General features: G+C 43.9%; 1 protein-coding gene across 2 annotated transcripts in view; it reads left to right on the forward strand.

The window, feature by feature from the left end:
- plch2a (phospholipase C, eta 2a) overlaps positions 1–27,102 on the forward strand; it is a 328,352-nt gene that overhangs the window by 196,591 nt on the left and 104,659 nt on the right. For both annotated transcript variants that reach the window (XM_072244834.1, XM_072244833.1), the window contains one exon: positions 14,168–14,338. In XM_072244834.1, the coding sequence (XP_072100935.1) occupies positions 14,168–14,338 (171 nt within the window). The remainder of the gene's footprint in view (positions 1–14,167; positions 14,339–27,102) is intronic.

Below are 27,102 nucleotides of genomic sequence, written 5' to 3' on the forward strand. Positions count from 1 at the left end.
GAATTGGATTTCAGTGTTCAGTTGCAAAATGCTACCAACTTTAAAATAACTTTGCACCCAGACTTAATGGTTTGGTACACAACCTACAATTGTAGTTAATCACATATTTATTATCCCACTTTAAATGTTTATTCTGGATGGCAGAGCCTGTGAGGTGTCTAGCTGCTGCGTGCTTCATCCAATTTCTCATACAATCTAAACAGAACTCTCCTTCTTGAGGAAGCCAGGTTCTCACATAAAGGTCATTAGAAGCCATTACAATTAATTCAGCTTTGATTTGTAAAGCTGAGTAGTTCTCAGATCACTGGGTCGGAGGTTGGTGGTTTCATTGCCATCATATATTCTGACTCTCGACCACCGACGACTTTAACACATCATTTACCCTGACTCTTGAGTGAAAATAGTGTTTCGCTAGCCACAAGACTTTAATCCTGTCGTAGTCAGGTGAACATTGAAAATTTTGAACTCCACAAAGAGGAGTTATGTGTTCAACCACAGGTCTGTTTTTCCACACAACTACCACCTCCATCACATACAAATTGGAGGGTGTTGAATCTTCTTGTGCCTCCCTTTAGCTCAGTTAACAGCACCTCAGATTGAGATCATTCTAAGCATTAGAATTCTGAATTTCATGCCCAGCTTTTACATTATTTTCTCCTTTTTTTATGTTGTTTTCCCTCTTTCCTACAACACAGGAGGCTAGTCAGTCCTTTGTGCCTCTCAGGACCCTCCCAAAGGACTACCCATTCATCCTGCTCTTCTGCATTACCTTATCTCCTCCAAATTCCTCTTTTCCCATATTTACACATTCCCTTTGGAACGTAATTGTTGAATCTGCTTCCATATACCTTCCAAGTTCCGGACAACAGCATTAGGCTGCACAACAGAACATTTCTCATGCCCTGCTCTGTGATTTCCCCTCCAATTATCTTAAGCTGGTAACTTCTGGTTGCTTCACTTTGTCTGTTGTAGCAGTTTCTCCAATAAAACAGCCTTTCATTTCTCTCGGTCTTTCTGCTGGTCATTCTCATCTTTATTGTTCAAAGGAAATTGATAAAATACATTACACTAGAGAAGGAGAAACTCAGATAGCAACCAAATACTTGATGCCTCATGCATCTACTGAAAGAGTCTTTCTTACATTTAGTGAGGCCCCCTTGAGACCAATGCAGGCAGGGTGAAATCCATTATGGACACAGTAGGAGCAAATGGTAGGGAGGGGTGAGGGGGTGAGTCGTTGCACGGTGCTAGATAGCATAGAAGACAGTAGAGGTGTGTGGCAAATCTAAGCAGGAAGCTCATAATTGATTTATAGAAGTGGTTAAACCAGGTCCTGTACAATGGAGAGAGCTACCCAAATACTAACATCCATTTCTTTTTACCTCAGTTGCTCGGTGTTGGGGCTATAGATTTTGTGTATTGCCCGATTAATTCATAGGCACTCAGTTTGCTCTTGGACGCCACCTTTTGCTTGTATTCAAAGGTGTAAGCGTTATCTGTAGGGAGAGCATTGTAGTAGCCCACTTGCTAGCTCCGGATTAATTGTAACACCATTCCTCGTCCCCCACCTCCTCCTCCTCCCCCTCAAGTCAACACAGAAGTCTTGCTGCTTAGTGTGACTTGAGCTTCATGTTCTTGGTCAGTGGTCCTGATCCGTGCAGCATCCCCAGAAGAGGATGAATTAGAACAGACCGTTCTGTAGAACAGCACAGGAAACGCTCTTTGGCCCACAGTATTGCACTGAACTAATTTGTCATCAAATGCCCAACTAAACGAATCCTTTTGTCTACAGAATGTCTATATCCTTCCATTTCTTGTACATTCCTACACCTTTATTTTGTATTTATCTCCCCCACTACACAAGGCAGCGCATTCCAGGCACCTATCACTAAAAAACACTTCCCCCATTACATGTCCTTTGAACTTACCCCCTCTCACCTTAAGTGCATACTCTCTAGTATTAGACATTTCAGCCCTGGGGATACTGGCTGTCTAGTGTGCCTATCATAATCTTATAATGATATATTAAAGTTCCTGTCAGTCTCCACCACTCACAAGAAAACATCCCAGTTTGTCAAAGTTCAAAGTACATTTATTATCAAAGTATATATATTATATACAACCTTGAGATTTGCCTCCTTACAAGCAGCCTCAAACCAACGAAACCCAATAGAACTCATTAAAAAAGAAGACCGTCAGAGACCCAGTAAAAAGTAAATTGTGCAAACAATAAAAGTAAGCAAATAACAATCAGAACTGAAGTTCACAAAAGTGAGTTCACGGCCACGGAGCAAGTCACAGCCAATCCAGGAGTCCGTCAGTTGCAGGCCACAGCCTCAGTTCAGTGCAGGGACGAGTAAACCTCGCGAGCAGCGAGCTGAACGCTAGCCCGTCCCTCTCCTCCGGCCCCGACACCCTGACCTTTCCAATATGACCCGGCGCTTAATTCGGTCAAACATCGGCTTGCTTCTCACTCTCGGGACCGAGCCCGCCATCTTGACTCCGCCTCACTGCGGCTTTGCCACTTCAAATCAGCTCCGTCCACTCTAGCAAGGCCTTACTTTGGCCCATTCCCTGTTCTTCGGCCCAGGTCCCACTGCCTCAGTTGGGCCTGTACACACCGTGCCGTGACTACACTGTACCTCAGAGATTTCAGTTTACACCACAAAATTGCCAGGTTGTACAGGTGGTTCGAAGGCTCAACTCCGAAAGGGGAGTTACGGGTTATTGATTTCAGTGATCGCTTACCAAAACAAGTGTGATTGATAGAGTAGTTAGCAGTTTTGTTTGCTGCCAGCAAGTCATCACAGTGTTTCACCAGGACCATCTTAAACTGAAAGATCCAGCCTCTTGTTATCACACATGCCCTCTCATCCAGGCAGCACCCTGATAAACCTCTTCTGCACCCTCTCCAAAGCTTCCACATCCTTCTTATAATGGGGTGAACAGAATTGAACGTAATATTCCAGAGGTAGCCTGGTTTTATAAAGCCGCAACACACCTTCCTGATTCTTGAACTCAGTTCCTCATCTAATAGAGGCAAGGACGTGCCATCGTTCAGATGACTAAGGCTTTGTCTTCCTACTCAAGTGGATGGATTAAACCAGGTGGCCTCTGAATGAGAGAAGATACCTGGGTGTCCTGAGTCAATATTTATTCCTCAGCCAACATCAGTAATAAAGCAGATTATCTGTAGGAGCTTGGGTGCACAAGTTGGCTGCTACCTTTCCTGTAAAATGACTGCATTGGCTGCAAGGCGTGTTGACATATTCGGATGGTATGAGAGGCACTGTATAAGGGCAAACCTATCCTTTGAAAACCAGTAGTTTAATGTTGCCCAAGAGATCCAAACACAAGTGTATTTTCAGCGGTGCAAGCCATGCTCGTTATGGAAAGTGAGTGAGAAAAACTATATGCTGAACATTCAGCAGCTCCACTTGTCTCCTGTGATATTTCACCACTGCTGAGCTTAAGGCAGGCTTGTCCTCATTTGCATAGTCATTAATATTTTGCATTTTATTAATTGCTGTGTGAAACTGATTGAAGCTTATTATATCTCAGAGATGCATGAAATTATCAATTTCTTAATTCATTCTGCTTTTACAGAAGCTACTAGTTGATAGAGAGTGCATAGTGAGATTCCAGTAAGGAAAGCCAATTGGTCCATTGTGGCAACACCAACACAGTTTCCTTAAAGTATCTCTAAGGTTTTATTTTTGTTTTGCTGGTGGGGCTGGGGGCCCCTCCATCAAGACTCAATGGCTGCAGAACTCTCCAGCATCAAACTTCATAATCAGTCTTTCAGCAACTTGTCCCAGTTCACATAATAGTGTGGTAGTGCGATCATTTGAGACGAGTATGATGTTCTGCCAAGGGGGTTATTTCCTTAACAGACAATACGTGTGCATGACTTCATTTAATGTGAGGAGGTTGATGCACGGGTAGTCACCACACGATCCTTGACAGATCGGCGTCAGGGTCCAGTGGTATGGAATGCAAGATGACTGGGGGTCCTTCGTTTTTGCAGCCTTCACTGCCATTGTGATATGTCATCACCTTCTGTCAGCTCTGCCGTTGAGGTCTTGCTTGGATCACACTTTGTCTGGAACCTCCTCTTTGACCTTACAGCCATGGGTGACCCCACCAGGAGCTAAGGTCCAGAGAGCACCCCTCTCGGGATCTCAGGAGCTCACAAACCTCTCCACCATGACAGGGTGATGATCCTCAGAGAACAAGAAGTTCACATACACTGCAGACGTCTCTGACTGTCATCTCTCCTTCGCCTCCATTCAATGTTGAAAAGCCCCGAGGTTCCTGTCGTGTCTTCTTGATGAACTCGAACTTTGTTATATGGTTATATGGTTCTGGTACTGCTGACCCTGTAGATGCCCTGAATGGCTCCTTCCAGAACAAATCTGGTTGTCCAGAGCCTGATCTGTTGAAAGTCTTGAGCTGCTTGATGGAAAGCAGACAGACTCTGTGCTCCATGTTCTTCAGGGCTCAGTCATCTCTTTATGAAACAGAACTAATAATGTTGCTAGGTGACCTGGCCTTTGTTTATTGCCAAAGATATTGTTTTAAAATTAAGTCAGCAGAGCAAGTATTATAACTGACCTGAAAATATGAAGTAATGCCCTTAGGAAGCTGATAACGATCTTCTTGAAATTGTATCTCATCCTTGCAATGTAATATGCAGTGTTTATGATGACTTTAATTAAATTGGCAGGAAGCAAGATTCATGGGGTGTGACTTATGCATGGAGAGAGACCCAGCGTGATCCCATCCTTTGAGTGAAGAAGTACTATCTGATTTTACTTCCATTTTGCTCAGCACTTATTTTAAATTTCTATCATTGAGCACATCTTCAAGGAGCGCTTCCACAACAAAGCAGCAAACATAATCAGGGGCCCCCACCAACCAGGCCGTGCTCTCTTCTCGCTGCTGCCATTGGGAAGGAGGTACAGGAGCGTTAGCTCCCGCACCTCAGGTTCAGGAACAGTTATTACACTTCAACTGTCGGGTTCCTTAACCGGTGTGGATAACCTCACTCACTTCAATACTCAACTGATCCCACAAGCTACAGGCTCACTTTCATGGACTCTACAACGCATGTTCTCAATATTATTTTTTTATTTGTTTGTTTATTATTATTTGTTTTTATTTTGAAATTGCATAGTTCGTTTCCTTTTGTACAATAACTGTTTGTCCCTCTTTGTGTGTGGTTTTTCACTGATTCTGTTGTGTTTCTTTGCATCTACTATGAATGCCCACAAGAAAATGAACCTCAGGGTAGTATATGGTGACAAATTTGACAATAAATTTACATTGAACTTTGAACCTTCACCTCCTGGATTTTTACAGATAGAAGGCTAACTGTAAGATTTCACAAATAAAATGGTAGGGGCAATTTATGTTTCAGAAAACTTGTTTATTAAACACCAAGAACTGAACACAAAGCGCAGTAAGAGTACTTTACGTAGTTACCTCATCACATCAGTCCAGCCTCTTAAAGTGAACCCTAACCCAATATAGGTGGTTATGAATTCTGTACTTTTCCACCAATTAAAAGCATCTGTTAGTCTTGTGAGACCATGGATCTGCGCCTGGCAAGACCGGCAGTTGCCCAAGCTGCAAGTCTCCCCTCTCCACGACACCAATGTTTTCCAAGAGAAGGGCACTAGGGCCAATACAGCTTGGCACCAGTGTCGTCGCAGAGCACGGTGTGGTTAAGTGCCTTGCTCAAAGACACAACCCGCTGCCTCGGTTGGGGCTCGAACTCATGACCTTCAGGTCGCTAGTCGAATACTTTAACCACTTGGCCACGTGCCCACAATTACATTACCTGATATGGCCTCCCCAGAATTAACTAAAACTGCCCAGGCACGGGTCCTATGTTCCATGGTGGATGAACAATAGGTGCCTCAGGCTCATCCAGAGGGGTGTTGACATGCTCATGGTCATGTCACAACAGCAGGGGCATGGTAGCAGAATCGTCCAAATCCTGGTGGGTCAGTTTAAAACGATCTCCAAAAGCACATTCAGGCTTACCCCTCTTATCTATGATAAAAGTCTTTTCTCTCTGTTCCAAAAATGCAGAATGGGCCATTGTAAGGGGGCCTGAGGGGTTGTTGGTGTGCATCGTAATGCACAAAAACGGACAGGCAGAATGTAGGTCAGCAGGTACCAAAGAGTGCTTTGCGCCTTGGTGGGAGGTAGGAATAGGTGCAAAGGAGCTGAATTTACTGAGGGGTTGGAGTGCTGTTGAGAGGCCGACCAGGTGATCGAGGCATCAGGAATAAAATCACCTGGCTTTTGTAATGGCTGTCTGTTTACCATGTCAGCCGCGGACGACTGCTGCTTCTCTTTTGGAGCTGTTCTGAGCCCCAGCAGGATCCATGGGAAATGATCTTGCCAACACTCATCCGTCAGGGAAGCCCTCAGAGCAGCCTTTAAGCAGCGGTGAAACTGCTCGCATAGGCCATTGGACTGCAGGTAATATGCCTAACACTGAGGTTCTAGGCCATCGCAGCCCGGAGGTCTGATATGAATTGGGACCACGATCAGAGGAAATATCAGATGGAGTGCCAAACTGAGAAATCGAGTGCTGACGAATGCCCAAGCTACATCTGCAGCCATCGTCGATGCCGGAGGGACATCCTCTGGCCCCTCGTGGTACAGTCCACCATGGTATGGAGTTGCATGAAACCATGGGAGGGGAGAACAAGGCCAACAAAGTCCACATTGACAAGGTCGAACCGTCACTTAGGGACCTCAGAAGTGCCCTAAGTGGCCCGGACGTGGCGGTTAATTTTTGCCCGCTGGCATTCCACACAGGCTGGAGTCCAATCAGTTCAGATAGAGGCCGAGAAGCTCACAGTCCAGCACGCTGTACTTCCTTTCAGGGGGACGGAAAAAGGCAAGTGGCTGCCACACGCCTCCAACCAAATGTTTGTGCGCAGCACCCGCAGCACAGTCTGAAGCATCAGCAGTAATGGCTATGGGTGTGTTGGGGAGCGGTTGTGGCAGCAGGGTCACATCGGGAAGAGCTTGTTTGGTATCAAATGCCCTGGTCATGTCCCGCTGACCAGTCAAGCGTGTGATTGGGGTACTGCCATTAAACGCACTGTAGGAAGCATAATTTCAGTATCTCTCTGAATGAAGTGCTGATAGAAATTCCCCATGCCTAAAAACTCCTGTAGTTTTTTGAGTAGTGTGGGGTGGTGGGAAATCCATTATAGTGGCTACTTTTATGAGAGGGATTTTGCACCTTCTGCGGAGATGTGATGGCTGAGAAGGTCAATGGTTGACAATCTAAACTGACATTTAGCAGGGTTAATAATCAACCCGTTTTGGCTTAAGCACTCGAAGAGTGTGTGGAGATGAGACCCATGTTTGGATTTAGATGCACTGGCGCCAAGTATGTCATCCAGGTAAACAAAAAGATCTAAGTCTTTTAATACAGAGTCTATCAGCCATTGTAAAGTTTGTGCTGGATTTTTCAGCCCGAACGGCATGCACAGAAACTCAAAGAACCCAAATGGGGTTATCACAGTTCTTTTGGGAACGTCCTCCGAGCACACAGGCACCTGATGTAGCCCCTAACTAGATCGATTTTGGAAAAAATTAGTTTTCCGGCTAGTGCTGAGAAGTCCTGGATGTGTGAGACTGGATAATGATCAGGGACAGTGGCCTCATTAAGGCAGCAACCACCATCAGACTTAGGGACCAAATGGATGGGTGAAGCCCAGAGGCTAATCGACTGGCGTACAATGCCAAGTCTTTCCATGTTGGGAAACTTAGCCTTTGCAGTTGCCAGCTTTTCTGGGTCCAGTCTACGCGTGCGGGCATTGACTGGCGACCAGTTGTAGAAATGTGGTGCTCAACCCTTTGCTTTGCATCACCTGTCATGTTCTGTAGGTCTGCATCCTGCTGCCGCTGGCGGCCTCCAGCGAGGTTTCGTCACTCTTTGCCTTCTCATCTATCGGCGATGCTGGCCGCACATTCACTTGATCACTCGTGTCGCACAGGAGGTGTTGCTCTGAAAGGATGCCTGTAATGAACACTGGATGAACCTGACAGCTGGATGTCCCAACGCACTGGTACTGTCAAAGCTACGAGGTGGTCGGCACTTCCTACCATTCGTACCAAAGTGGGCGCCTCGCTGATCGGGCTTATTGAGGTAGAGAAAGAGGGAGCAATGATGCACCATTGCTTGGCTGAGTATAGACTATCAGCCATTTTAGCAAGCTCCCTGTCATCCTTCACGGGTGCATTAGTGTGGGCTATGCAGGCTTGATCAAGCATTTGCTGCATGAAGAGCTCTTTAAACATAAAACAAGGATGGTGAGTTCCCAGGAGAGACAGCACATGGTCCATTTACTCCTACAGCTTAGCATCACCGAGGCCAGGCAAGGAGAGCAATTGTTTGGTCTGCTTAGACTCCGATAGTACAAAAGTCTGTAAAAGGTGAGTTTTCAGCATTCGGTATTTATCGTGTTAAGGCGGGTGTTCTAGTAGACTCACCACCCTCACAGCCATGGAGTTACTGAGCAATGCTATCACATAGAAATATTTGGTATTGTCGGTGGAGATTTCTCACAGAGCAAATTGGGTCTTGGCTTGAACAAACCTAGCAACAGCAATTTGATCCCAAAACTCCGGCAGTTTCAAAGCTACGGCATTTGCTGACACGTTCAATAACTCTGGAATCGTCCTTAAGCATCGGGGTCACCAATGTAGATTTTCACAAATAAAATGGCGGAGGCATTTTAATGTTCAAGAAGAACCGTAGCAACTCATTTATTGAACATCAAAAATTGAACGCAAAGCAAGTAGAAGTCCTTTACATAATTATCTTATCACGTCAGGCCGGCCTCTTAAAGTGAACCCCAACCTAATGTCAGCGGTTGTGAGTTCTGTACGTTTCCACCAATTACATTACCCTACATAAGATTCAGTCTACAGCACACTTATAAAAATAAGAAGAGCAGATTAGAGAGGCTGCAGAGAGGAGATACAATGTTCTGAGCCTTTGGATTTGGGGCAGTGTCGGCTGGGACCACAGAAGCTACCATTGACACCGGACAAGAAGCAAGTACGGGTTTGACAATTGTTCCTAGGCATACAGCTGGAAAAATTATCAAAAAATTTCATAACGGCGGCATCGCTGTTCACCTGCCAGTGGTTTTCTGAAGCATCCACACTAGCTTACCAACGCCAAAGGCTTATAGATGATGAGTGATTCCTGCCCAGCACCACGATGGCATAACGGTTAGCGTGACGCTATTACACCTTAGGGCATTCCAGAAATCAGAGTTCAATTCCAGCACCATTCTGCCAGGAGTCTCTGTACGCCCCCCTTGTCATTGTAAATTGTCCCATGAGCTGGTCAGGGTTAATCGGGTTTGTAGAAGGTTGATGGGGCAGTGTGGCTCGAAAAGCCAGAAGGGCCTACTCTGCAATGCACCACAAAGTAAGTAAGTAAATAAATAAATAAATAAATTTTTTTCCCATCTACAGAAGGTGTGTGCATGCATTTTAATTTGACTCGTCTTGGAGAAGCATTTTAACATCTGTTAATTATTCACACATTCACACAGGCATATGTGCACATACACATCTATGCATTTAATACACATTCATGCACACACAATCACGTGTGTAACTACAACATATACACACAGACACAGACACACACACGTTCATATCATTAAAGTGCCTTGTGATTATGTGACATGCGACAATTTGGTGAGCCCAGTGCTCCTGCTTGCATCCACCTTGCACTCTTGCAAAAACACTCCGATATATTTTCTTCCACATTTTGCCTTTAACTCTTGAAGTCCACAGGCAACCCTGGAGGACTGGTAACCTTGGAGAGATATAAAAATAGGGAAAGGCTGATCAGGTTAGGACTTCATTCCCTAGAACATAGAAGATTAAGGAGACAGTTGATAAAGGTATACAGAATTGAGGGGTATAGATAAGGTAAATGCAAACAGTCTTTTTCCACTGGGGTTGGGTGAAACTACAACTAAGATCATAAGTCAAGAGTGAAAGGTAAAATATTTAAGGGGAACTTTTTCTATCGGATGATGATGCAAGTATGGAAAGAGATGCCAACGGAAGTGGAGGATTCAGGCTCCACTAACAGAAAGCTGGATAAATTCATGGATGGAAGGGGTATGGAAGTCTATAGTCCAACTGAGGTTGTTGGCTCTAGGCAGAATTACAGTTTGGTGTGGACTGGATGGGCCTGTTTCTCTGCTGTAGTGCTCAGTGACTCTACGAACCCAAATTCTGTAAATGCATTGTCCTACAACCAGCAACAGGATGAAATACCCCAAGCTATTGTGATGGTTGGAATGGTTGTGATTGCCTGGAGACCCTAAGCACAAAAATATGTTCTTCATTGGAGTGTGGGAGCCTTCATAATATCATAAGAACCCAGAAACCGGCTTTGAGTTAGCATCTAAAGTGAAAAACAGCAATCCTAATAGTACAATACATCCTTACAACAGTGCAGAACCCGGAATTACAAGCTGGAACTTTGCGTTGTGCTTTCTTTAAATCAGGCTGAATGGCAGCTTGGATTTCCACAAACCCATTTATTATGCTAATGAACTGCATGCTATCACTTGCTAAATAATAGAGTCAACAAATTAGCTGCCAGAGGCAACTTGATGTCCACTGATCTGTTTTCGCCGCCGGTTATTTTTTCTGCTCAGATTATTATGCTACCTTTTATGTTCCTTTATTTGTCATTATCTGCTGCACATATTCAAGTGGTCATTAACTCAGTGCAGAGCATCTGCACGCGATAATGTTTCCCATTACTGGAGAGTGAGTGCACTTTCAGTTGTCAGAAATGATTTGGGTTATTGGGCACCGTCTGAATTCCAACAGTAGTTTATCTCAGAGAAAGCAGCGTGCCCCGTCAACATTAGATATTATCCTTGGGCCCCACTCATCCTGTGCAGTGTCTGTCCATTGGATACTGTCCAGACATCACATTCATCCTGTTGATAATTATCTGTGTTTATTTCTTCATCCCGTTCTCCTGCCACAGGTTTATATCTATTGCCCTTATTTTCTTTGTTGTGCTTCCTCTTTGAAAGTGAGCTAGTGCTTGACTCATGTGTTTGTCTTCGTCTCGCTGGATATGCCTTTCCTTGTACATCCTGTCAGACTTAAGTCTTGCTGACCCTCAGTCCACCTCGCTTGGTTTACACACTGTCCATTCTTTGATCATCCGTCCCTCTCTCTCTCACTCTTGCCATTTTCTCTATTTTAATTTTCAGTTCTTCCCATTCTACCTCCACCCTTTTTTTTTGTGTGTTCTTACTTTCAAACCTTCTGTATTCAAGAAGATGGTAACCTTTAAGGGTGTTAAAGGTTACAGCAGAAGTCAGGAGCATGGGGTTAAGAAGGATAACAAATCAGTCATGATGGAATGGTGGAGGGGTCTCAATGGGCCAAATGGCTGAATTCTGCCTCTGTGTCTTATGGTCTTAAAGTTTATTTCATCACAAGTTTGACTTGCAAATGTTGAGTGGAACACTGGCACGCTCTCACTTGTTCACGACCAGAACAAAGTCCTAGTGCCTCAAAACTCAAATTGAGATAATTGACAGTTTCTGGAGCTGAGCTGGTCTGAAATCAGCATTACCTTCCTCCTGAACTGCACTGTCACCCCAGGACTCTGGAGTGGGGCTTGAACCCCGCTTATTCCCAGTCAGATATCATCCATTTCACACACACAGCCAACAACTAAGGAAAGGATCATGATCCCGAGTGATATGGGGGCAGGCATGAGCAAAGGCTTCAGCTGGGAGATGGGCGTTAGGCTGAAGGAGATGCCTGTGTGAATATTGGATGGGAAGTAAGTGTATGCTGCCAGAGAGGGGAAATAGGAACAGGGACGTGGGGGGAGTTAGAGGTCAGGTCAGAGTCTAGGCCTCCGGTCCACATTCGAAGATCAGCAACGTGGGCATGGAACGAAAGACATCCATGCCCAATGATAGACCGGCAGACCAGTGACGATTACGGTTGGTGACCTCCCCAGGCCAGTGAGTCATTGGTGGGTTCCGGGATCTTAGTTCCATATGGGCAGGAAGCCCAAAGGCAGGTGACTCCCTCAGAATATGAGTCAGCAAGATCGGAGTTTGAGGCCTAGTGTTTGGGGACCCGGTCAACAGAGATCTGGAATTCGATGCCTGGAGTTTACAGTCCTCATCCATGATTTTCATCCAACATTATTGGTGGATCCTGGGGTCAATACTGAAGGTCAGTTAGAAGTCGAGGCCTGATGGCTGAAGCCCTTGGTCTGTGCGTCTGCAATTCCACTGGAGAAGTCAAAAGCCCAATGTCTTCAAGTTCATAGGCTCACGGGAGGCCTGGAGGCAGCCTATCCTGAGGTCGGAGGACTGTCTGTGTCTGTGCATCGGTAGGTAGGTGGATGGGAGAAACGGGGCTTGTTTTGCTGTTGTTCTGTTGTTGTTGTTTGTGTTGTTTTGCAAGCATTGTGGGCATTCTATATTGGCGCTGGAATGGGTGGCGACACTTGCAGTCTGCCCCCAGGTTGTGTTGGTTGTTAATGCAAACAACACCTTTCACTGTATGTGTGATACATAAATGAATCTGAATATTGACCAGAAGCTACCCAGTTCAGTGCTCGTGATCCAGGCCATTGGGAAGATGGCAGGTCCTGTGAGATGTGCCTGTGTTCATGATCTGGAGATGATTAATGTGAAATGAGCAAAATCTAGGAGGGACCTGTAGTCATTCCAACTCCCCACCTCTCAATACCCACAGTACTCAAACCTTCTAGGTGGTGTCATAAAGTCTCACCCTCCCAAAAGCCTCACTAAAGTCCACGTAGACAACGTCAACCACTGTGCCCTCATCTGGTCACTTCTTCAGAAGAATTAATGAAATTCAAGAAACATGATTTCCAACACACTGTAATGATGTCAATCTACCGGAATCCTAACATTTCTGGGATGCTTAACTCTAGCCTTGTGGCTGCTTCTCCCCCTTGCTGTGCACAGATCATATTTTCAGTTCTTATATCACAACGGTGAAAAGCACTCTGTCAGTGCTGGCAGGTCCTGCTGCTCAATAGCCAACAAACAATAACAGAGGTCAGAGAGAAGACTGACAGAAGAAATTATTTTAAAACAAAGAAAGTAGGGATGAAATTGCAAGAGAATATGGCAGCTCTTTTTGCTGAGACCTTTAGGAAACTTTCTTTAATTATATTGGGATTTATTATTATCATGCATACTATTTACTCTGTGTGTTTCAGCTGAGCAAGGAATTTCATCACTCTGATTAGATTAGATTAGAATAGATTAGATTCAACTTTATTGTCATTGTGCCAAGTACAGATACAAAGCCAATGAAATGCATTTAGCATCTGACCAGAAATGCAAAGAATAGTGTTATTTATAAAATAACTGCGAATAAAAAAAGTGCTACAGCACACAAATATAAAAGTACTGAGACAGTACAATATGGGTGCAATACTGCTTAGCGCTGTGATGTGAGGTTCAGCAGTGTCACAGCCTCAGGGAAGAAGCTCTTCCTGTGCCTGCTGGTGCAGGAGCGGAGGCTCCTGTAGCGCCTACTGGATGGGAGGAGAGTAAAAAGTCCATGGTTAGGATGAGATGCATCCCTGATAATGCTTTTGGCCCTGCCCAGGCAGCGTTTATGGTAGATGTTCTCAATGGTGGGCAATTGGGTGCCGATAATCCGCTGGGCAGTTTTCACCACACGCTGGAGTGCTTTGCAGTCTGAGATGGGACAATTGCCATACCACACTGAGATGCAGTTGGTGAGTATGCTCTCAATGGTACAGCGGTAAAAGTCCATCAGTATCCTGGGACAGAGGTGAGCTTTCTTCGTGCTCTGCAGGAAATAAAATATATGACAATGAAATAATTGAAAGTGAATACAAATCTGGAGACTAATCTTTAAAAGTGTTTCACCACTTGTAGAATGCTTTTGACTTCCTCAGATTATGAGGGGCTTTGTGCCTCTTTGTTTCTTGGGCATTTTGTAGAATATGTCCACTTCACTTTATCTGTTACATTTTTGGTTCCAGCGGGGAATCCAGGACCCAGGGATATTAATTGGAAAATTAACGGAACTTTCTTTTCTTCATTACCAGGAAGCAGACACAGATGACAACCAAGGCACATTGGACTTTGAAGAGTTCTGTGCCTTTTATAAGATGATGTCCACACGACGGGATCTCTATCTCCTGATGCTCATGTACAGTAACCACAAGGACCAGATGGACACCGATGACCTGAAGAAGTTTCTGGAGGTGGAGCAGAAGGTGAGCATTTTAAGAAAGACTCAGTTCTAAATGGAACAGTTCCTTCTCTTTACAGATTACCATTTGCCAATTTGAACTGGGTGAAAGGGCACCACTGGGCCAGTCAGAATATTGGTCAACATGAGCTTAAGGGATTACTGTCTTGCTTTATTTACAGAAAGTTATGGACCCTGTGTTACACAGGTCTTGTGAGTAGATGTCCAAGCACCATTCAGCATCCATGACCACACATCAAAAGCTCCTTGGGAACTTAATCCAATGTGTTAGGCAAATAGAAAGGTTTAAATGTGAAACGTTACTCTTATTCAGCAAGGCAGGCAGAATCTATGGAGGGGAATAAACATTCAACATTTCAAACTGAGACCCTTCATTAGGACTGGAAAGAAATGGGGCAGAAGCCAGAATAAAAAGGTGGGGAAGGTGAAGGAATACAAGGTGACTTTCCATTCCCTTTATGGCATTCTGTCCATACCCTCCTCTACTGCCACGATGAGGCCAAACTCAGTTTGGAGGAGCAACACCTCATACCTCCAACCTGATGCATGAACATCGATTTCTCAAACTTCTGGTAATTTCTCCCCCTCATTCCTTCTCTAATTTTCCATTCCCCATTGTTGTTCCCCTTCTCACACCCTCTCTTCTCCTCAGCTGATCATTACTTTTCTCTGGTTCCCCTCTCCCCTCTCCACGGACCTCAGTCCCCTCCTATCAGATTCCTTCTTCTTCAGCCTTTTACCTATCTCCTCCCAGCTTCTTACTTCATAATCCCTCCCCACCTTCTCATATTCTCCCTCAATTGATTTCATCTGCTAGCTTCTACTCCCTCCCCTCCCCTCACCTCCTTCACCCTTCCTTTCCAGTCCTGATGAAGGGTTTCAGCCCCGTTACGTTGCATGTTTATTCCTCTCCTGACCTGCTGAGCTCCTCAAAATTTCCAGCATCTACAGAATCTCTTGTGTTAATAAATCCTATTCCTTGTCATTGATCCAAATTTCTTGCCAGATGTATTGAAGGGCATGAAAAAAATCTTCAGTATGGAGTGATATTGGCTTTGTAAAAGCGACTTGCATATGTTACATGCTTTTGGCGGTGCACCGGGTAGTGCTGCTGTCTCATAGATCTGGGGTTATGGGTTCAGTCCTGGTTTCCAGTGCTGTATGAAGTTTGCATGTTCTCCTTGTGCAAAGGGAGGTACGGTAGCATAGCAGTTAGTGCAATTGCTTTAGATCGCCAGCAATTAACAATCGTGGTTCAATTCCCATCACTGTCTGTAAGGAAGGAGTTTGTACGTTCCTCCCTGGCCGTGTGGGTTTCCTCCGGGTGCTCCAGCTTCCCCCCACGTTCCAAAGACAAACGGGTTATGGTTAGGGCTAATATCGTTAATTTTGTGACTAAGAGGGCTATCCCAAGTATCCTGAGGTCCAGCCAGATCCCAAAGACGTGCTGGTAGATTAAATGGTCACTGTAAATTATGGACAAATTGTTAACAGAAGCAGACGAATATAGTCATTGAGGGTATACTTATACCGTGATTTAGTTTCAGGGGCTACAGGTCACAGAAAAACACTTCATAGATTCACATTCAGATTTGGATTTACTTATCACATGTACGTTGAACTGGACAGTTAAATGAGTCATTTGTGTTATCTACCAACACAACCTGGAGCATGTGCTGGGGACAGCCGGCAAGTGTTGGCACACACTCCAGCACCAACAAAGCGTGACCACAATGTTCCACAGAACAACACAGGTCGCGACAACAACAGCAAAACAATCCCCTTTCCCGTAGGGATACATCCCAGGATTACACAGTGACTGAAAGATGCAGTCAGAAAGGGACACAGTCACAGAGGGATACTGTCGCAGGAGGATACAGCCTCAGGGGCTTACAGTCAGAGAGGGAGACAGAGAGGGACACTCACAGAAAGATACAAACAGACATTCATTAAGAGGGAGTGTCAAAGAAGTGCTGAATAAGGAAAGTTTATAGGAGTGGTTAAGGAAACAGGAGAAGTGGAGAAGGAGATTGTTTAGGGAGACAATCCAGGGAGCTTAACCCATGATGTTGTGACAGGTGGTTTAGTAGTGGTTGAAAGGAAGAAAGCACAGTTGTAGTTCGAAGAACAGTGGGTTTACGGGGCGTTGTTGGGATGAGCAGATGAAGTCAGGCAGGGGGAGTGAGAAATATCAAGAAATGGCAACTTTGAGCTTAAAGATAGCAGTGGGTAAGAAAGGCAACGTGAGAATAATGAAGGCGTTTAACTGTAACTTTGATTAAACATCAGCCCATGGTGCTGGATCAAGAGTGATGATGAGTCTTTAAATAAAGTAATACCAGCCATTAATCTGTAATTGACTCACAGTCAAATGTGAACTTGAAGTTGTAGTCTCAGGAAAGAGCATCAATGATCTCCCTGGACTGTCGCTCACAGAATGTGCTGAAGCAGAGATTTCCACTGCTTTCTGGACTACCATTACAAGCAGACAGCTCTGTTTACTCATTGCCTCCTGCCCAATGAATCTTAAGGATAATGTTACTAAAATGATTTCCCAGGTGCTGCTTGATATAATAATATCTTCATGGTTTCGCTGTATCATTATCAATTTGAACAGGCATGAAAACAGCAGCATTTAGCTTTAATATCTTTTAATATATTTGAGCTGCAATTCTACTGGCTTCATTATTTCTTGCCTCTCTTTTGTTGCTCTGACATGCTTGTTGTGGGATCTGGTGCCAATGCTTAGTCTTCTGGAAAGAGAGCCCAGAGTCTGAACTCAAAACTTCCAACTAATTCAATCACATACTCTTGTTTAAAGCTGCTACATCTTCCTTCAACCTGGGTACTGCGAGGCTTGGCTGGAACACACTCCCTTTAAGGCCAGTGACAGTCCAGTGTCCTATTCAACCATGCAGAACTTCATAGCCGTATCCCTGTAATGTCCACATACACAGTCAGGGGCTAGAATTCAGAATGAAAATCTTACCACCGATCCCAGGAGAAGAATGGCTTGCATTTCCAAAGCACTTCCACTGGCTGAAGAAGCAGTTATGGTTAAGGCAGTATGTTTGGGTGTATAGTTCATTGTGTAAGAAATCAGATAACGCTCAAGGCTCCCATAATCAGTATTGCGAAAGCAACCACACAACCGATTTATTGCGATATTGGTGGAGGGATATGCTGGGGACAACCAATGCTTCAAGTGCTAGTGCCTTTTCATCTTCCCCAGGCATCACAAACCTTCTCTTTAATTCTTGCCACTCCTCCCTCCTTTCTATCCACTCTGAAAAACACATTTCATTTCTAACATCTGACTCTTCTTCTGTCTCCACAGATGCTGCCTGACCTGTTGAGCATTTTCTGTCTTAGTTTCAGATTTCCAACAACTGCATTTTTTTGCATTGACTTGCACGCGAATCAGTTAAGCACACCCGGTGTGGTCTCCTGTACATCAGTGAGACCCGACGTAGACTGGGAGACCGCTTCACCGAGCACCTACGTTCTGTCTGCCAGAACAAGCAGGATCTCCCAGTGGCCACCCATTTTAGTTCCACTTCCCGTGGCCACCCATTTTAGTTCCACTTCCCATTCCCATTCTGATATACCCACCCATGGCCTCCTCCACTGCCGGGATAAGGCCACACCTAGGCTGGAGGAACAATACTTTATATTCCATCGGGGTAGCCTCCAACTTGATGGCATGAACGTCAATTTCTCAAACTTCCGGGAATGCCCCCCAAACCCCCCCCTTCATTTCCCATCCCCTTTTTCCTCCCTCACCTCATCTCACCAATCAACTTCCCAGCTCTTTACTTCGTCCCTCCCCCTCCAGGTTTCACCTATCACCTGGTGGTTCTCTCTCTCTCCCCTCCCCCCATCTTTTGAATCTACTCCTCGGCTTTTTTTCTCCAGTCCTGCCGAAGGGTTTTAGCCCGAAACGTCGACTGTACTTTTTTTTCCATAGATGCTGCCTGGCCTGCTGAGTTCCTGCAGCATTTTGTGACTGTTGCTCGAATTAGTTAAGCACGTCCACGTGGCACACAAACTAGTATCACATGCAGCACTAATGAGTTGAACACAGTTAATGGTCAGCAAGTGCAATGTAACTTGATTTCCCTTATTATATGGGAACTAGGAAATAAACCCTAGGGTTCACTGTACGGTCAGCTAACTGGAGACAGCTGGACTGCTGGAGGCTCTGACTCTAATTCTGACTCATACCAGCCTCAGGACCTCGGTGTGATTGCTGTAGTTGCTGTTCGGGCTTCATTCCATTTCCAGTCCACTCCACATCTCCCCCCGCCACACCGTTCCCATTCAGCCTTCTACAGACACAGTGACTGCACTGTGTAGAATTAGCAGAGTGCAAATTTCAAAACCATCGCAGCCCTCTCACATCTCAGATCTTCCAATATAACTGACCACGTGTTCTGTGTTGTGAAGTGTGAGACATCCAACCATTGGATCCAACATCGGTTGAAACAGTGACCTGGAATTTCATTCAACAATCAAAACAGAATTGCTTCCGGACTTCCGACTTTTAAAATAGATCCATGACATTTCCTTGATGATGCTCCAGCTGAAGGGTCCTGGCTGCACTTCATTTTCCTTTCTCCAGGGAATGGTACAAGTCGATCATTCACTGGGGTAGCCTTGGTAACATTTATTCTTCAACCAATCCCATAATGGAATAAATCATAACCTTGGTTCTCACATTAGAAGAGGAATATGGTTCTCTGACTTTCTGTCTGTTTCTCTCCTCTATCTATATACTAGTCTCTATTTTATTCTTGGCCTTGCTCTTTCTAGAGCTCTCTCTCTCTCTTCTATCTACATCTACATCAGCGTCTCTCTATTCTTTTCTGCACCCTGAGTATTAACTCTTCTGTTCTGTCTACCAGTCTGTGTCTCTGTCTGTTTCTTTGTTAATGCTTTTCTTACTAGTGATGTGTTTTTGTCTCTTTCTATGCCTGTCTCTATTAGTCCATCTCTCTGATGTTCTCTGTTAGCATTTCTCTGTATTGTTCTACCTCCCCTTGTAATTCTATTGATTGTCACTCCTCCTGTCTTGTAATTCTATTGATTGTCACTCCTCCTGTCTCACATCCTCTGTATGCCTCCCCCACTCTCTTATCACACTTTCTTCTGTGCATTCAACTGAAACTAAACACATTGCTCAAGTCTAAGCAGGGGCCACTTACAAAGGAAGCTAATTTAAAGAAAATTCTCAATCCAATTTTCATGGATTGATGAATACACTTGCGCTAAGACTGGATTGTCCGTATGTCAGTGGCATTGATGATCTATTTTTCCGCCAGCCCTTGTAAGGGCCAAACAGAGGTTTTGTATAACCTGAGGTTCTCAGGTATTAGACTAGAGTACCAGTCGTCAAGGAATTGTCTTTTTTGCTATCACCCTGTTTAGAACGCACCAGGAAAGACCACATTGCCCGAACAATTTTCACTGAACAACTGAATGAGTTACACCAACCCAATGTTTCAGTCAGTGAGACCTCACCACCACTCTCCCTATGTAAGCATGCATTCTGGTTTGCCTCAGAATCATCTCGGGTTTAATATCACTGACATACAATATGTCATGAAACTCATCGTTTTGCGGCAGCAGTACAGTGCAAAACATTAAAAACACTATAAGTTACGATAATAAATAAATAAATATGAAACATTAAATTAAAAAGTAGTGAAAAAGGAGAACAAAGATAGTGTGGGGCTGTGTTTATGGGTTGGTTTATTATCCATGATGGTGGAGGGGAAGAAGCTGTTCCTAAACTATTGAATGTGTGTCTTTAGACTGCTGTACCTTCTCTCTGATCGTAGTAATAAGAGAAGAACAAGTCCTAGGCAGTGGGAGTCTCCAATGATGGATGCCGCTTTTTTGAGTCATTATCTTTCGTAGTCGTCCTCAATGCTGAGGAGGCTAGTGCCCATGATGGATCTGCAGTGGCCCCTCCGTACCAGATGGTGATGCAACCAGTCAGAGTGCTCTCCACAGTACATCTAAAGAAGTTTTATAGAGTCTTTGGTGGCATCCAAATGAAATATAGCCGCTGCCGTGCCTAATTCATAATTGCATCAGTATGTTGGCCCCAGGATAGATCTTCAGAGATGTTGACACCCAGGAACTTGAACCTGCTCACCGTTTGCACTACTGGCCCCTGTATGAGGACCGATGTCCATTCCTTCAACTTCCTGAAGTTCATAATCAATTCCTTGGTTTTACCGACGTTGAGTGCAAGGTCATTGCTGCGACACCACTCAACCAGCCGACTCAGTCTCGCTCCTGTACGTCCGCTCATCAGCTCACCCTGGTGCTGTCTTTCAAATAAGGGATTAGACTGTGGTCACAGCTGTCGGTTCAGATGGACGTGTAAGATCTCACGGCACTCTTTGAAGTACAGAGTGCTTTATCAGAAACATATCAAAGATCTTTCATTAATGAAAGGCAAATGGGCTGCTCATTCATCTCACTGCTGCCTAAAGAATGTTTCATTTATTGATTGAACAGCCTACATGAAGGCAATTTAAAAGTAATTTATTTTGTGCAATGCTCAAAGAGGCAGTTTCTTCTGATAAATCTTTATTAAGATTCAGCTCCTGGATTAAAGCAAAGCTCTTGTTATTTGTAATATTTTGCCCTTTGGGAGCAACTCAATAATCCACACCAACACGTTTGCAGTGGTTTAATTGTAGTTAAGATCTGAGTCTGCAATTCCCCTAGAATCATATTAGTGATAGTTTAAGACATCGAGGGCTTGCACTTACAGCTTTCTCAGTGACAGAAGAAGTTTACAGATTCACACACGTCCTCTGGGAGGCAAATGTGTTTTTCTTTCAAATACTTGGACTGTTTCTAATTACTTTTCAAAAACGGAGAGGACCTTCCTATCGATTATTCATTGCATTCACCCTTTTATTCGATGAGGGATGGAGACAGAAGAAAACATATCCCTAATATTAGGATGGGGGATGAAAAGCAGAGTACCAGGTCAGAAAGTGGAGGGATGGAGAGGATGATAGATATCAGGGCCAGTTAAAACAGGCAGGAGCAAAATGATAGATACAATAGGACAGGTAGTTTGAAGTGCGGTGTATTTTAATGCTGGGAGTATTATGAGTAAAGGTGATGAACTTAAGCATGGATCACCATATGGAACTATGATCATGTAGCTGTTAGTGTCTTGGTTGAGGAAGGGACAGGAATGGGTGCTTAATGTCCCAGGGTTTCAATGTTTTAGAAAAGATAGAGATGGAGGCAAAGGGGAGGGGGAGTTGCACTACTAATCAGGGACAGCACTCAGAGGGGGCAGTTGAAAGATTTATCAGCTGCGTCTATATGGGTTGGACACAAAAATAGGAAGGGTGCAATCACTCTGATAGGATTATACTGCAGACCACCCAATAGCCACTGGGACATTGAGGAACAGATATACAGACAGATTAAGGAAAGGCGTAAAAATAATAGGATTGTCAGGGGGGATGTCAGCTTCCCTGATATAAACTGGGATCTCCTTAGTGCAAGAGATTTAGATGGAGCAGAACTGGACAGGAGGGCTTCATAAATCAATATTTAGATTGGAGATAGTCCATCAAGACGAGAGGCTGCACTGGATCATAATGAGCCTGGCTAGGTGACTGACCATTCAATGGGTGAGAGTTAGGGAACAGGGACCACAGCTCCTTAAATTTTAAGATAGCTAAAGATAAGGATAAATAATGGACTTTCCAGTAGAATTTTAAACTGGAGCAGGGCACATCCTGAATACATGAGGCAAGAGCTAGGGATAGTTAATTGGGAACAGCTGTTTTTGGGCAAGTCCACATCCGACATGTGAAGGGTGTTTAAGGCCAATTGTGCAGAGTACATGTCAGGTATATTCCAGTCAGAAGGAAGGACAAGGATAGCAAGGTAAGAGAACCTTGGATGTTGAGTGAGGTGATGAATTTGGTCAAGAAGAAAAAGGGAAAAGTACTGTATGCAATGCCTTGGAAGCTAGAATCAAACAGACCTCTTGCGGGTTATAAAGAAGCTGGAAAAGAACTCAGGAAGGCAATTAGGAAAGCCAAGAGGGGCATGAAAAGTCCTTGACAAGTAGGATTAAAGAGAATCCTGAGGCACTCTATGAATACACCAGGAGCATGATATTAACTAGGATAAAGGTGGGACAAAGCATACGGGGGAGGGGAGACATTTGCTTAGACGCAAAGCATGTGGGTGAGGTCCTTAATGAGCACTTTACATCAGTATTTACCAAGGTGAAGGACATGACAGAGAGGGAGATCAGTGCCGAGAACATTAATATGTTGGAGCATTTTGAACTAGGAGAAAGTATTGGGTATCTTAAGGAGCATCAAAATAGATAAGCCCCCAGGGTCTGATGGGATATATCCCAGCTTATTGAGAGAGGCAAGTGAAGAGATTGCTGGGGCCTTGACCAATATCTTCGTGTCTTCTGTAGCCTTGAGGACCGCCAACTAGATAATGTTGTTCCATTCAAGAAGGGAACCAGCGATTGCCCTGGAAACCATTGACCAAAGAATTTCACTTCAGTGGTAAGGAAGTTACTGGAGAGATTTCTTAGGGATAAGATTGATGAGCATTTGTAAAACCATGGCCTAAATAGGGCAAGCCAGCATGGCTTTGTGCGGGGCAAAATTTGTTTTACTAACTTGATTGAGTTTTTGGATGAGGAGACATGAGTGATTGATGAAGGCAGAGTTGTGGATGTTGTCTGCATGGATTTTAGTAAGGTGTTTGACGAGGTCCCTCATGAAAGGCTCATCCAAAAGATTAAGATGTATGGGATCCATAGTGAATTGGCTATTTGGATTAAGAACTGGCTTGCCCAAAGAAAGCAGAGGGTAGTGGCTATCACCGGAGTTTTGTGATTCGCAGGGATCTGTACTGTCACAATGTGTGCTGGCAATGTTGGAACCCAAGTGCGGAGAAAAGGCAGACTTTGATGTAGAGATGGCAAGCAGGGTTTATTCTGTGGCACTCCTGGGGTGTGGTTGACAGTTCACCCCAGCATTCCTAGCGTCCAGTACTACTTATTGTTCTTGTTTTAAGATGCATTTGTGGAATTATGGTGAGATATTCAAGTTCATTTATTGTTACATTTTAGCTCGGGTTACACAGTTGTTTGCTTGTGTGTTTGTGGGTCACCTTGACTGTACCCGGGGGTGTGTAGTAATCACCTCCCCACCGTCTGTACGTGACTGAGTAGCTCTCTCCCCAGGTCATTGCGCTCGGTCTGTTATTATGCTTGTCGCAATAAAAACTGCAGTGGCGATAAACAAGCTTTTCTCACCTGTCATCATGGACCAAATGCTCGCCACAATTCATCAGAATTCCAGCACAACATTGGTTGCTTAGCCGAGTGACACCATGAGACTTAGCATTCTCAAAACTAGGACCCCAGGATTAGTGCTAATCAGGCGTCCACTTAAATAATACAAATAATATGGAATCCCCAATCTTATCAAAATAAACTTAACAAGTTTAAACATAAAGCTCCAGGAGACTGCAAGATAAAGAGAGAGTCCCTTAAGAAAAAACACAAGGAACGCTAAATGATTAACAACTCTTGTTAAACAGCAATTAACCAATTCAATTGTTCTTAAAAACCTCAGAGCCCAACACACTCTGGCTCATTGTACTGTTACGTAACCGGCGACAATGAATATTAATCGAGACAGGTTATATAAAAACAACGAAACATTTATTAAACACGTATAAACGATAAGGGAAAAAAACAAACGAAAACTTTAACCGGAAGTTAACCATTATGCAGCCGTTCACCAAATCATCACTCGGCACTGGTTCTTAAAGCGTTAAATGCGAAAACAGTTCTTAAAGCGATGCAATCAGATATAGTTCTTAAAGTGATAACTTCGAAAGTCCAACAGTTTTACACATTCAATTGGGAGAGACTTCTCTGGAGAACGATTTCTTCACTGACGCACCTTTACTGCTGGTTCTGTCCACAGGATTCCCGATGCCGAAAATAAACAGTTTAAATCAACTGACGTTACATTCCTTTAGAGAGAGATCACCTTTCTGCATGAACTCATTGCCCTTTTGCAAGAGTTATCTCAATGCAGGTTCTCTCCAACGAAGACTCAATAAGGTCGATTCTTTATTAAACTGCCAAACGATGCCGACTTCTCTCGATCCTTCACTTCGATGAATTCTTCACTCTCCCTACAAAACTGTCGGAATTGAGTAAACTGGCACTTCCAGCCACAAATTTCCAGTCCAATAACACAATATCTTGTAAGGGTATGCACCTTCCGTTTTAAAAATGAAACTGCGTCACAAAAACAAACTCGCAACAGAAACGGAGGCACAGCACGTTCTACCTGGAAATCTACAAACTCAAAAACTAACTGCGTCACCTGGGTCGACCCTTATATAGTCACAGGGCACATGTCATCACATGACCTCACATCGGCGGGAAAATCACATCAGGTGACCTCCAAAAGACCATTTTCTCACAAAAAAAACCAGATCTCCTTGAGCATGTAACAGTATAAGCCCAAAGATCTCATTATATGTACTGAGATCTCTGCTGTTTGTGACGTATATAAATGACCCGGATGAAAATGTGGATGGGTATGCTACTAAGTTTGCAGATGAAATGAAGATTGGTGGTGCTGTGGGTGGTCTAAGCCACTGGCAAAGAATACAATGCAATATAGATAGGTTGCAGATACGGACAGAGAAATGACGGGTGGAGTTTAACCTGGCTAAATAGGAAGTTTTGCAACTTGGCAGGTCAAGTTTAAAGAGACAGTACACTGTTAAGGTGTACTGTAACAGTGTTGAGGAGCAGAGGAATCTTGGGGTCCAAGCTCATAGAAACATAGAAAATAGGTGCAGGAGTAGGCCATTCTCTCTGGAAGTGGCTATACAAGCTGAAAGGTCGTTAAAAAGTCACCTGACATGCTTACCTTTATTGGTCAAGGCACTGAATTCAAAAGTCAGGAAGTCGTTGTAGCTTTATATAACTCTAGTTAGTCCGCAAATGAAGTATTGCATACAGTTCTGGTCACCGCACTATAGGAGGGATGTCGAGGCTTTAGAGAGGGTACAGAAGAGGTTTTATCAAGACACTGCCTCACTTAGAGGACATGTGCTATAATTAGAGGCTGGACCAACTTGAGTTGTTTTCTCCAGAGCAGTAGAGGTTCAGGGAAGATCTGACAGAGATTTAAAAGAATATGAGAGGCACAGATAGAGTAGAAAGACTGTATCTTTTTCACAGGGATAAAATTTCTAATACCAGAGGGCATGCATTTAAGGTGAGAGGGGGTAAATTTAAAGAAGATGTGAAGGGCGAGTTTTTTTCACAGAGTGTCTTAGGTGCCCGGCACGTGCTGCCTGGGGTGGTGGTAGAAGCTGATACATCAGGGACACATAAGAGACGTTTAGATAAGCACATGAGTGTGAAGAAAATGCAAGGATAAGGACATTGTGTTGACAGAAGAGATTAGTTTAGTTGGCTATTTGATTACGAATTTATTTGGTTTGGCACCTGTTCCTGTGCTGTTCTGTTCTGTTCTGTCCTAATAGCATTGTTTCTTTCTAATGTTTGGCATTTACCGGACACAGTTCCACCCTACGACAATGCACAAGGTTAAAGACATACCCTCTGTTGTATATGCTGCATGTTAAATCCTAGCTGAACCCTTCTTCTGAAATTAATTCCATTGATTGCACTAGAACCAAGTTTCAGGAGCAGAGTTCAAAGCATGTATGTGACTACACAAGTATGCGGCAATACATCAACATATAAAACTCTACACTTGTATCTCTATATGGAGAGTGGGCATACTGTCTATGTATGGATATAGTGGACCTTTTATCTGCATAGGTATCGGCACCTCCTCCCCATCTGTAAATTCAGTGACCTTAAATCTACCAAACATCATTGAAATCTCATTTGCCTCACCGATGTCCTTTAGAGAAGGAAGCCTACCACTCTCACCAGTCAACGTCAGCCCTCACCAACAATGTTGGCTCATAGTTGCGTAGCTCAGGGCCAGTTCAGGATGGACAATAGTTGCTGGCATTCTATGAACAAATAAATAAGACAAATTCCATAGACTGACCCTGGTTCCCATCCCCTTTATTTCAGCTCATACAGTGGAGTGTGGTTAATTGGGACACATTGGGACCAGTACATTTTGGCCCAATTAAGTGGCTGCCCCCAATTAGCCAAAATTTCATGGAAATATTTAAAAAGGTATGAAAAAGACAAACTACCATCTAACTGAGTAACAATCTATGTATTTAAATGAAATACAGAACAAAAGAGAACACTATCATTACTATTACAATACTATAAAACAGTGTATTAGTTCCTAATAGTTCATCCAGTGTATACTGCCACGTTCTTTTGATTGACTGTAAATGGACAAAATCAGCACAGGCAGCCAGTGTAGATAGTGGACTGCCTGCATACAATGCTATTGACAATGGCATCCTCTGAATCTTCATTTTAGTTGTAACATTTAAGATGATTGCTGATACCTTCAGATTCTTCGTAGCTTCTAACTTGCTGAAGTAGTGAAATTGTTTCATTTTCACCTCCGGCTGTTTCTGGTGTCTCCAAGCCTAAGTGCTGGAAGCTGCAGTGAGCAAAATAGTGAACAGTGAATTGTCTTACCGCTTACTTCTTGCCAACTATCAGTGACAAGAATCACTGATTTTTGAACACAAGCACATGCAACTGACACTACTTAA

The sequence above is a fragment of the Mobula birostris genome, chromosome 27 (genome assembly GCF_030028105.1).
Source record: "Mobula birostris isolate sMobBir1 chromosome 27, sMobBir1.hap1, whole genome shotgun sequence".
In the NCBI taxonomy this organism is placed as follows: Eukaryota; Metazoa; Chordata; class Chondrichthyes; order Myliobatiformes; family Myliobatidae; genus Mobula; species Mobula birostris.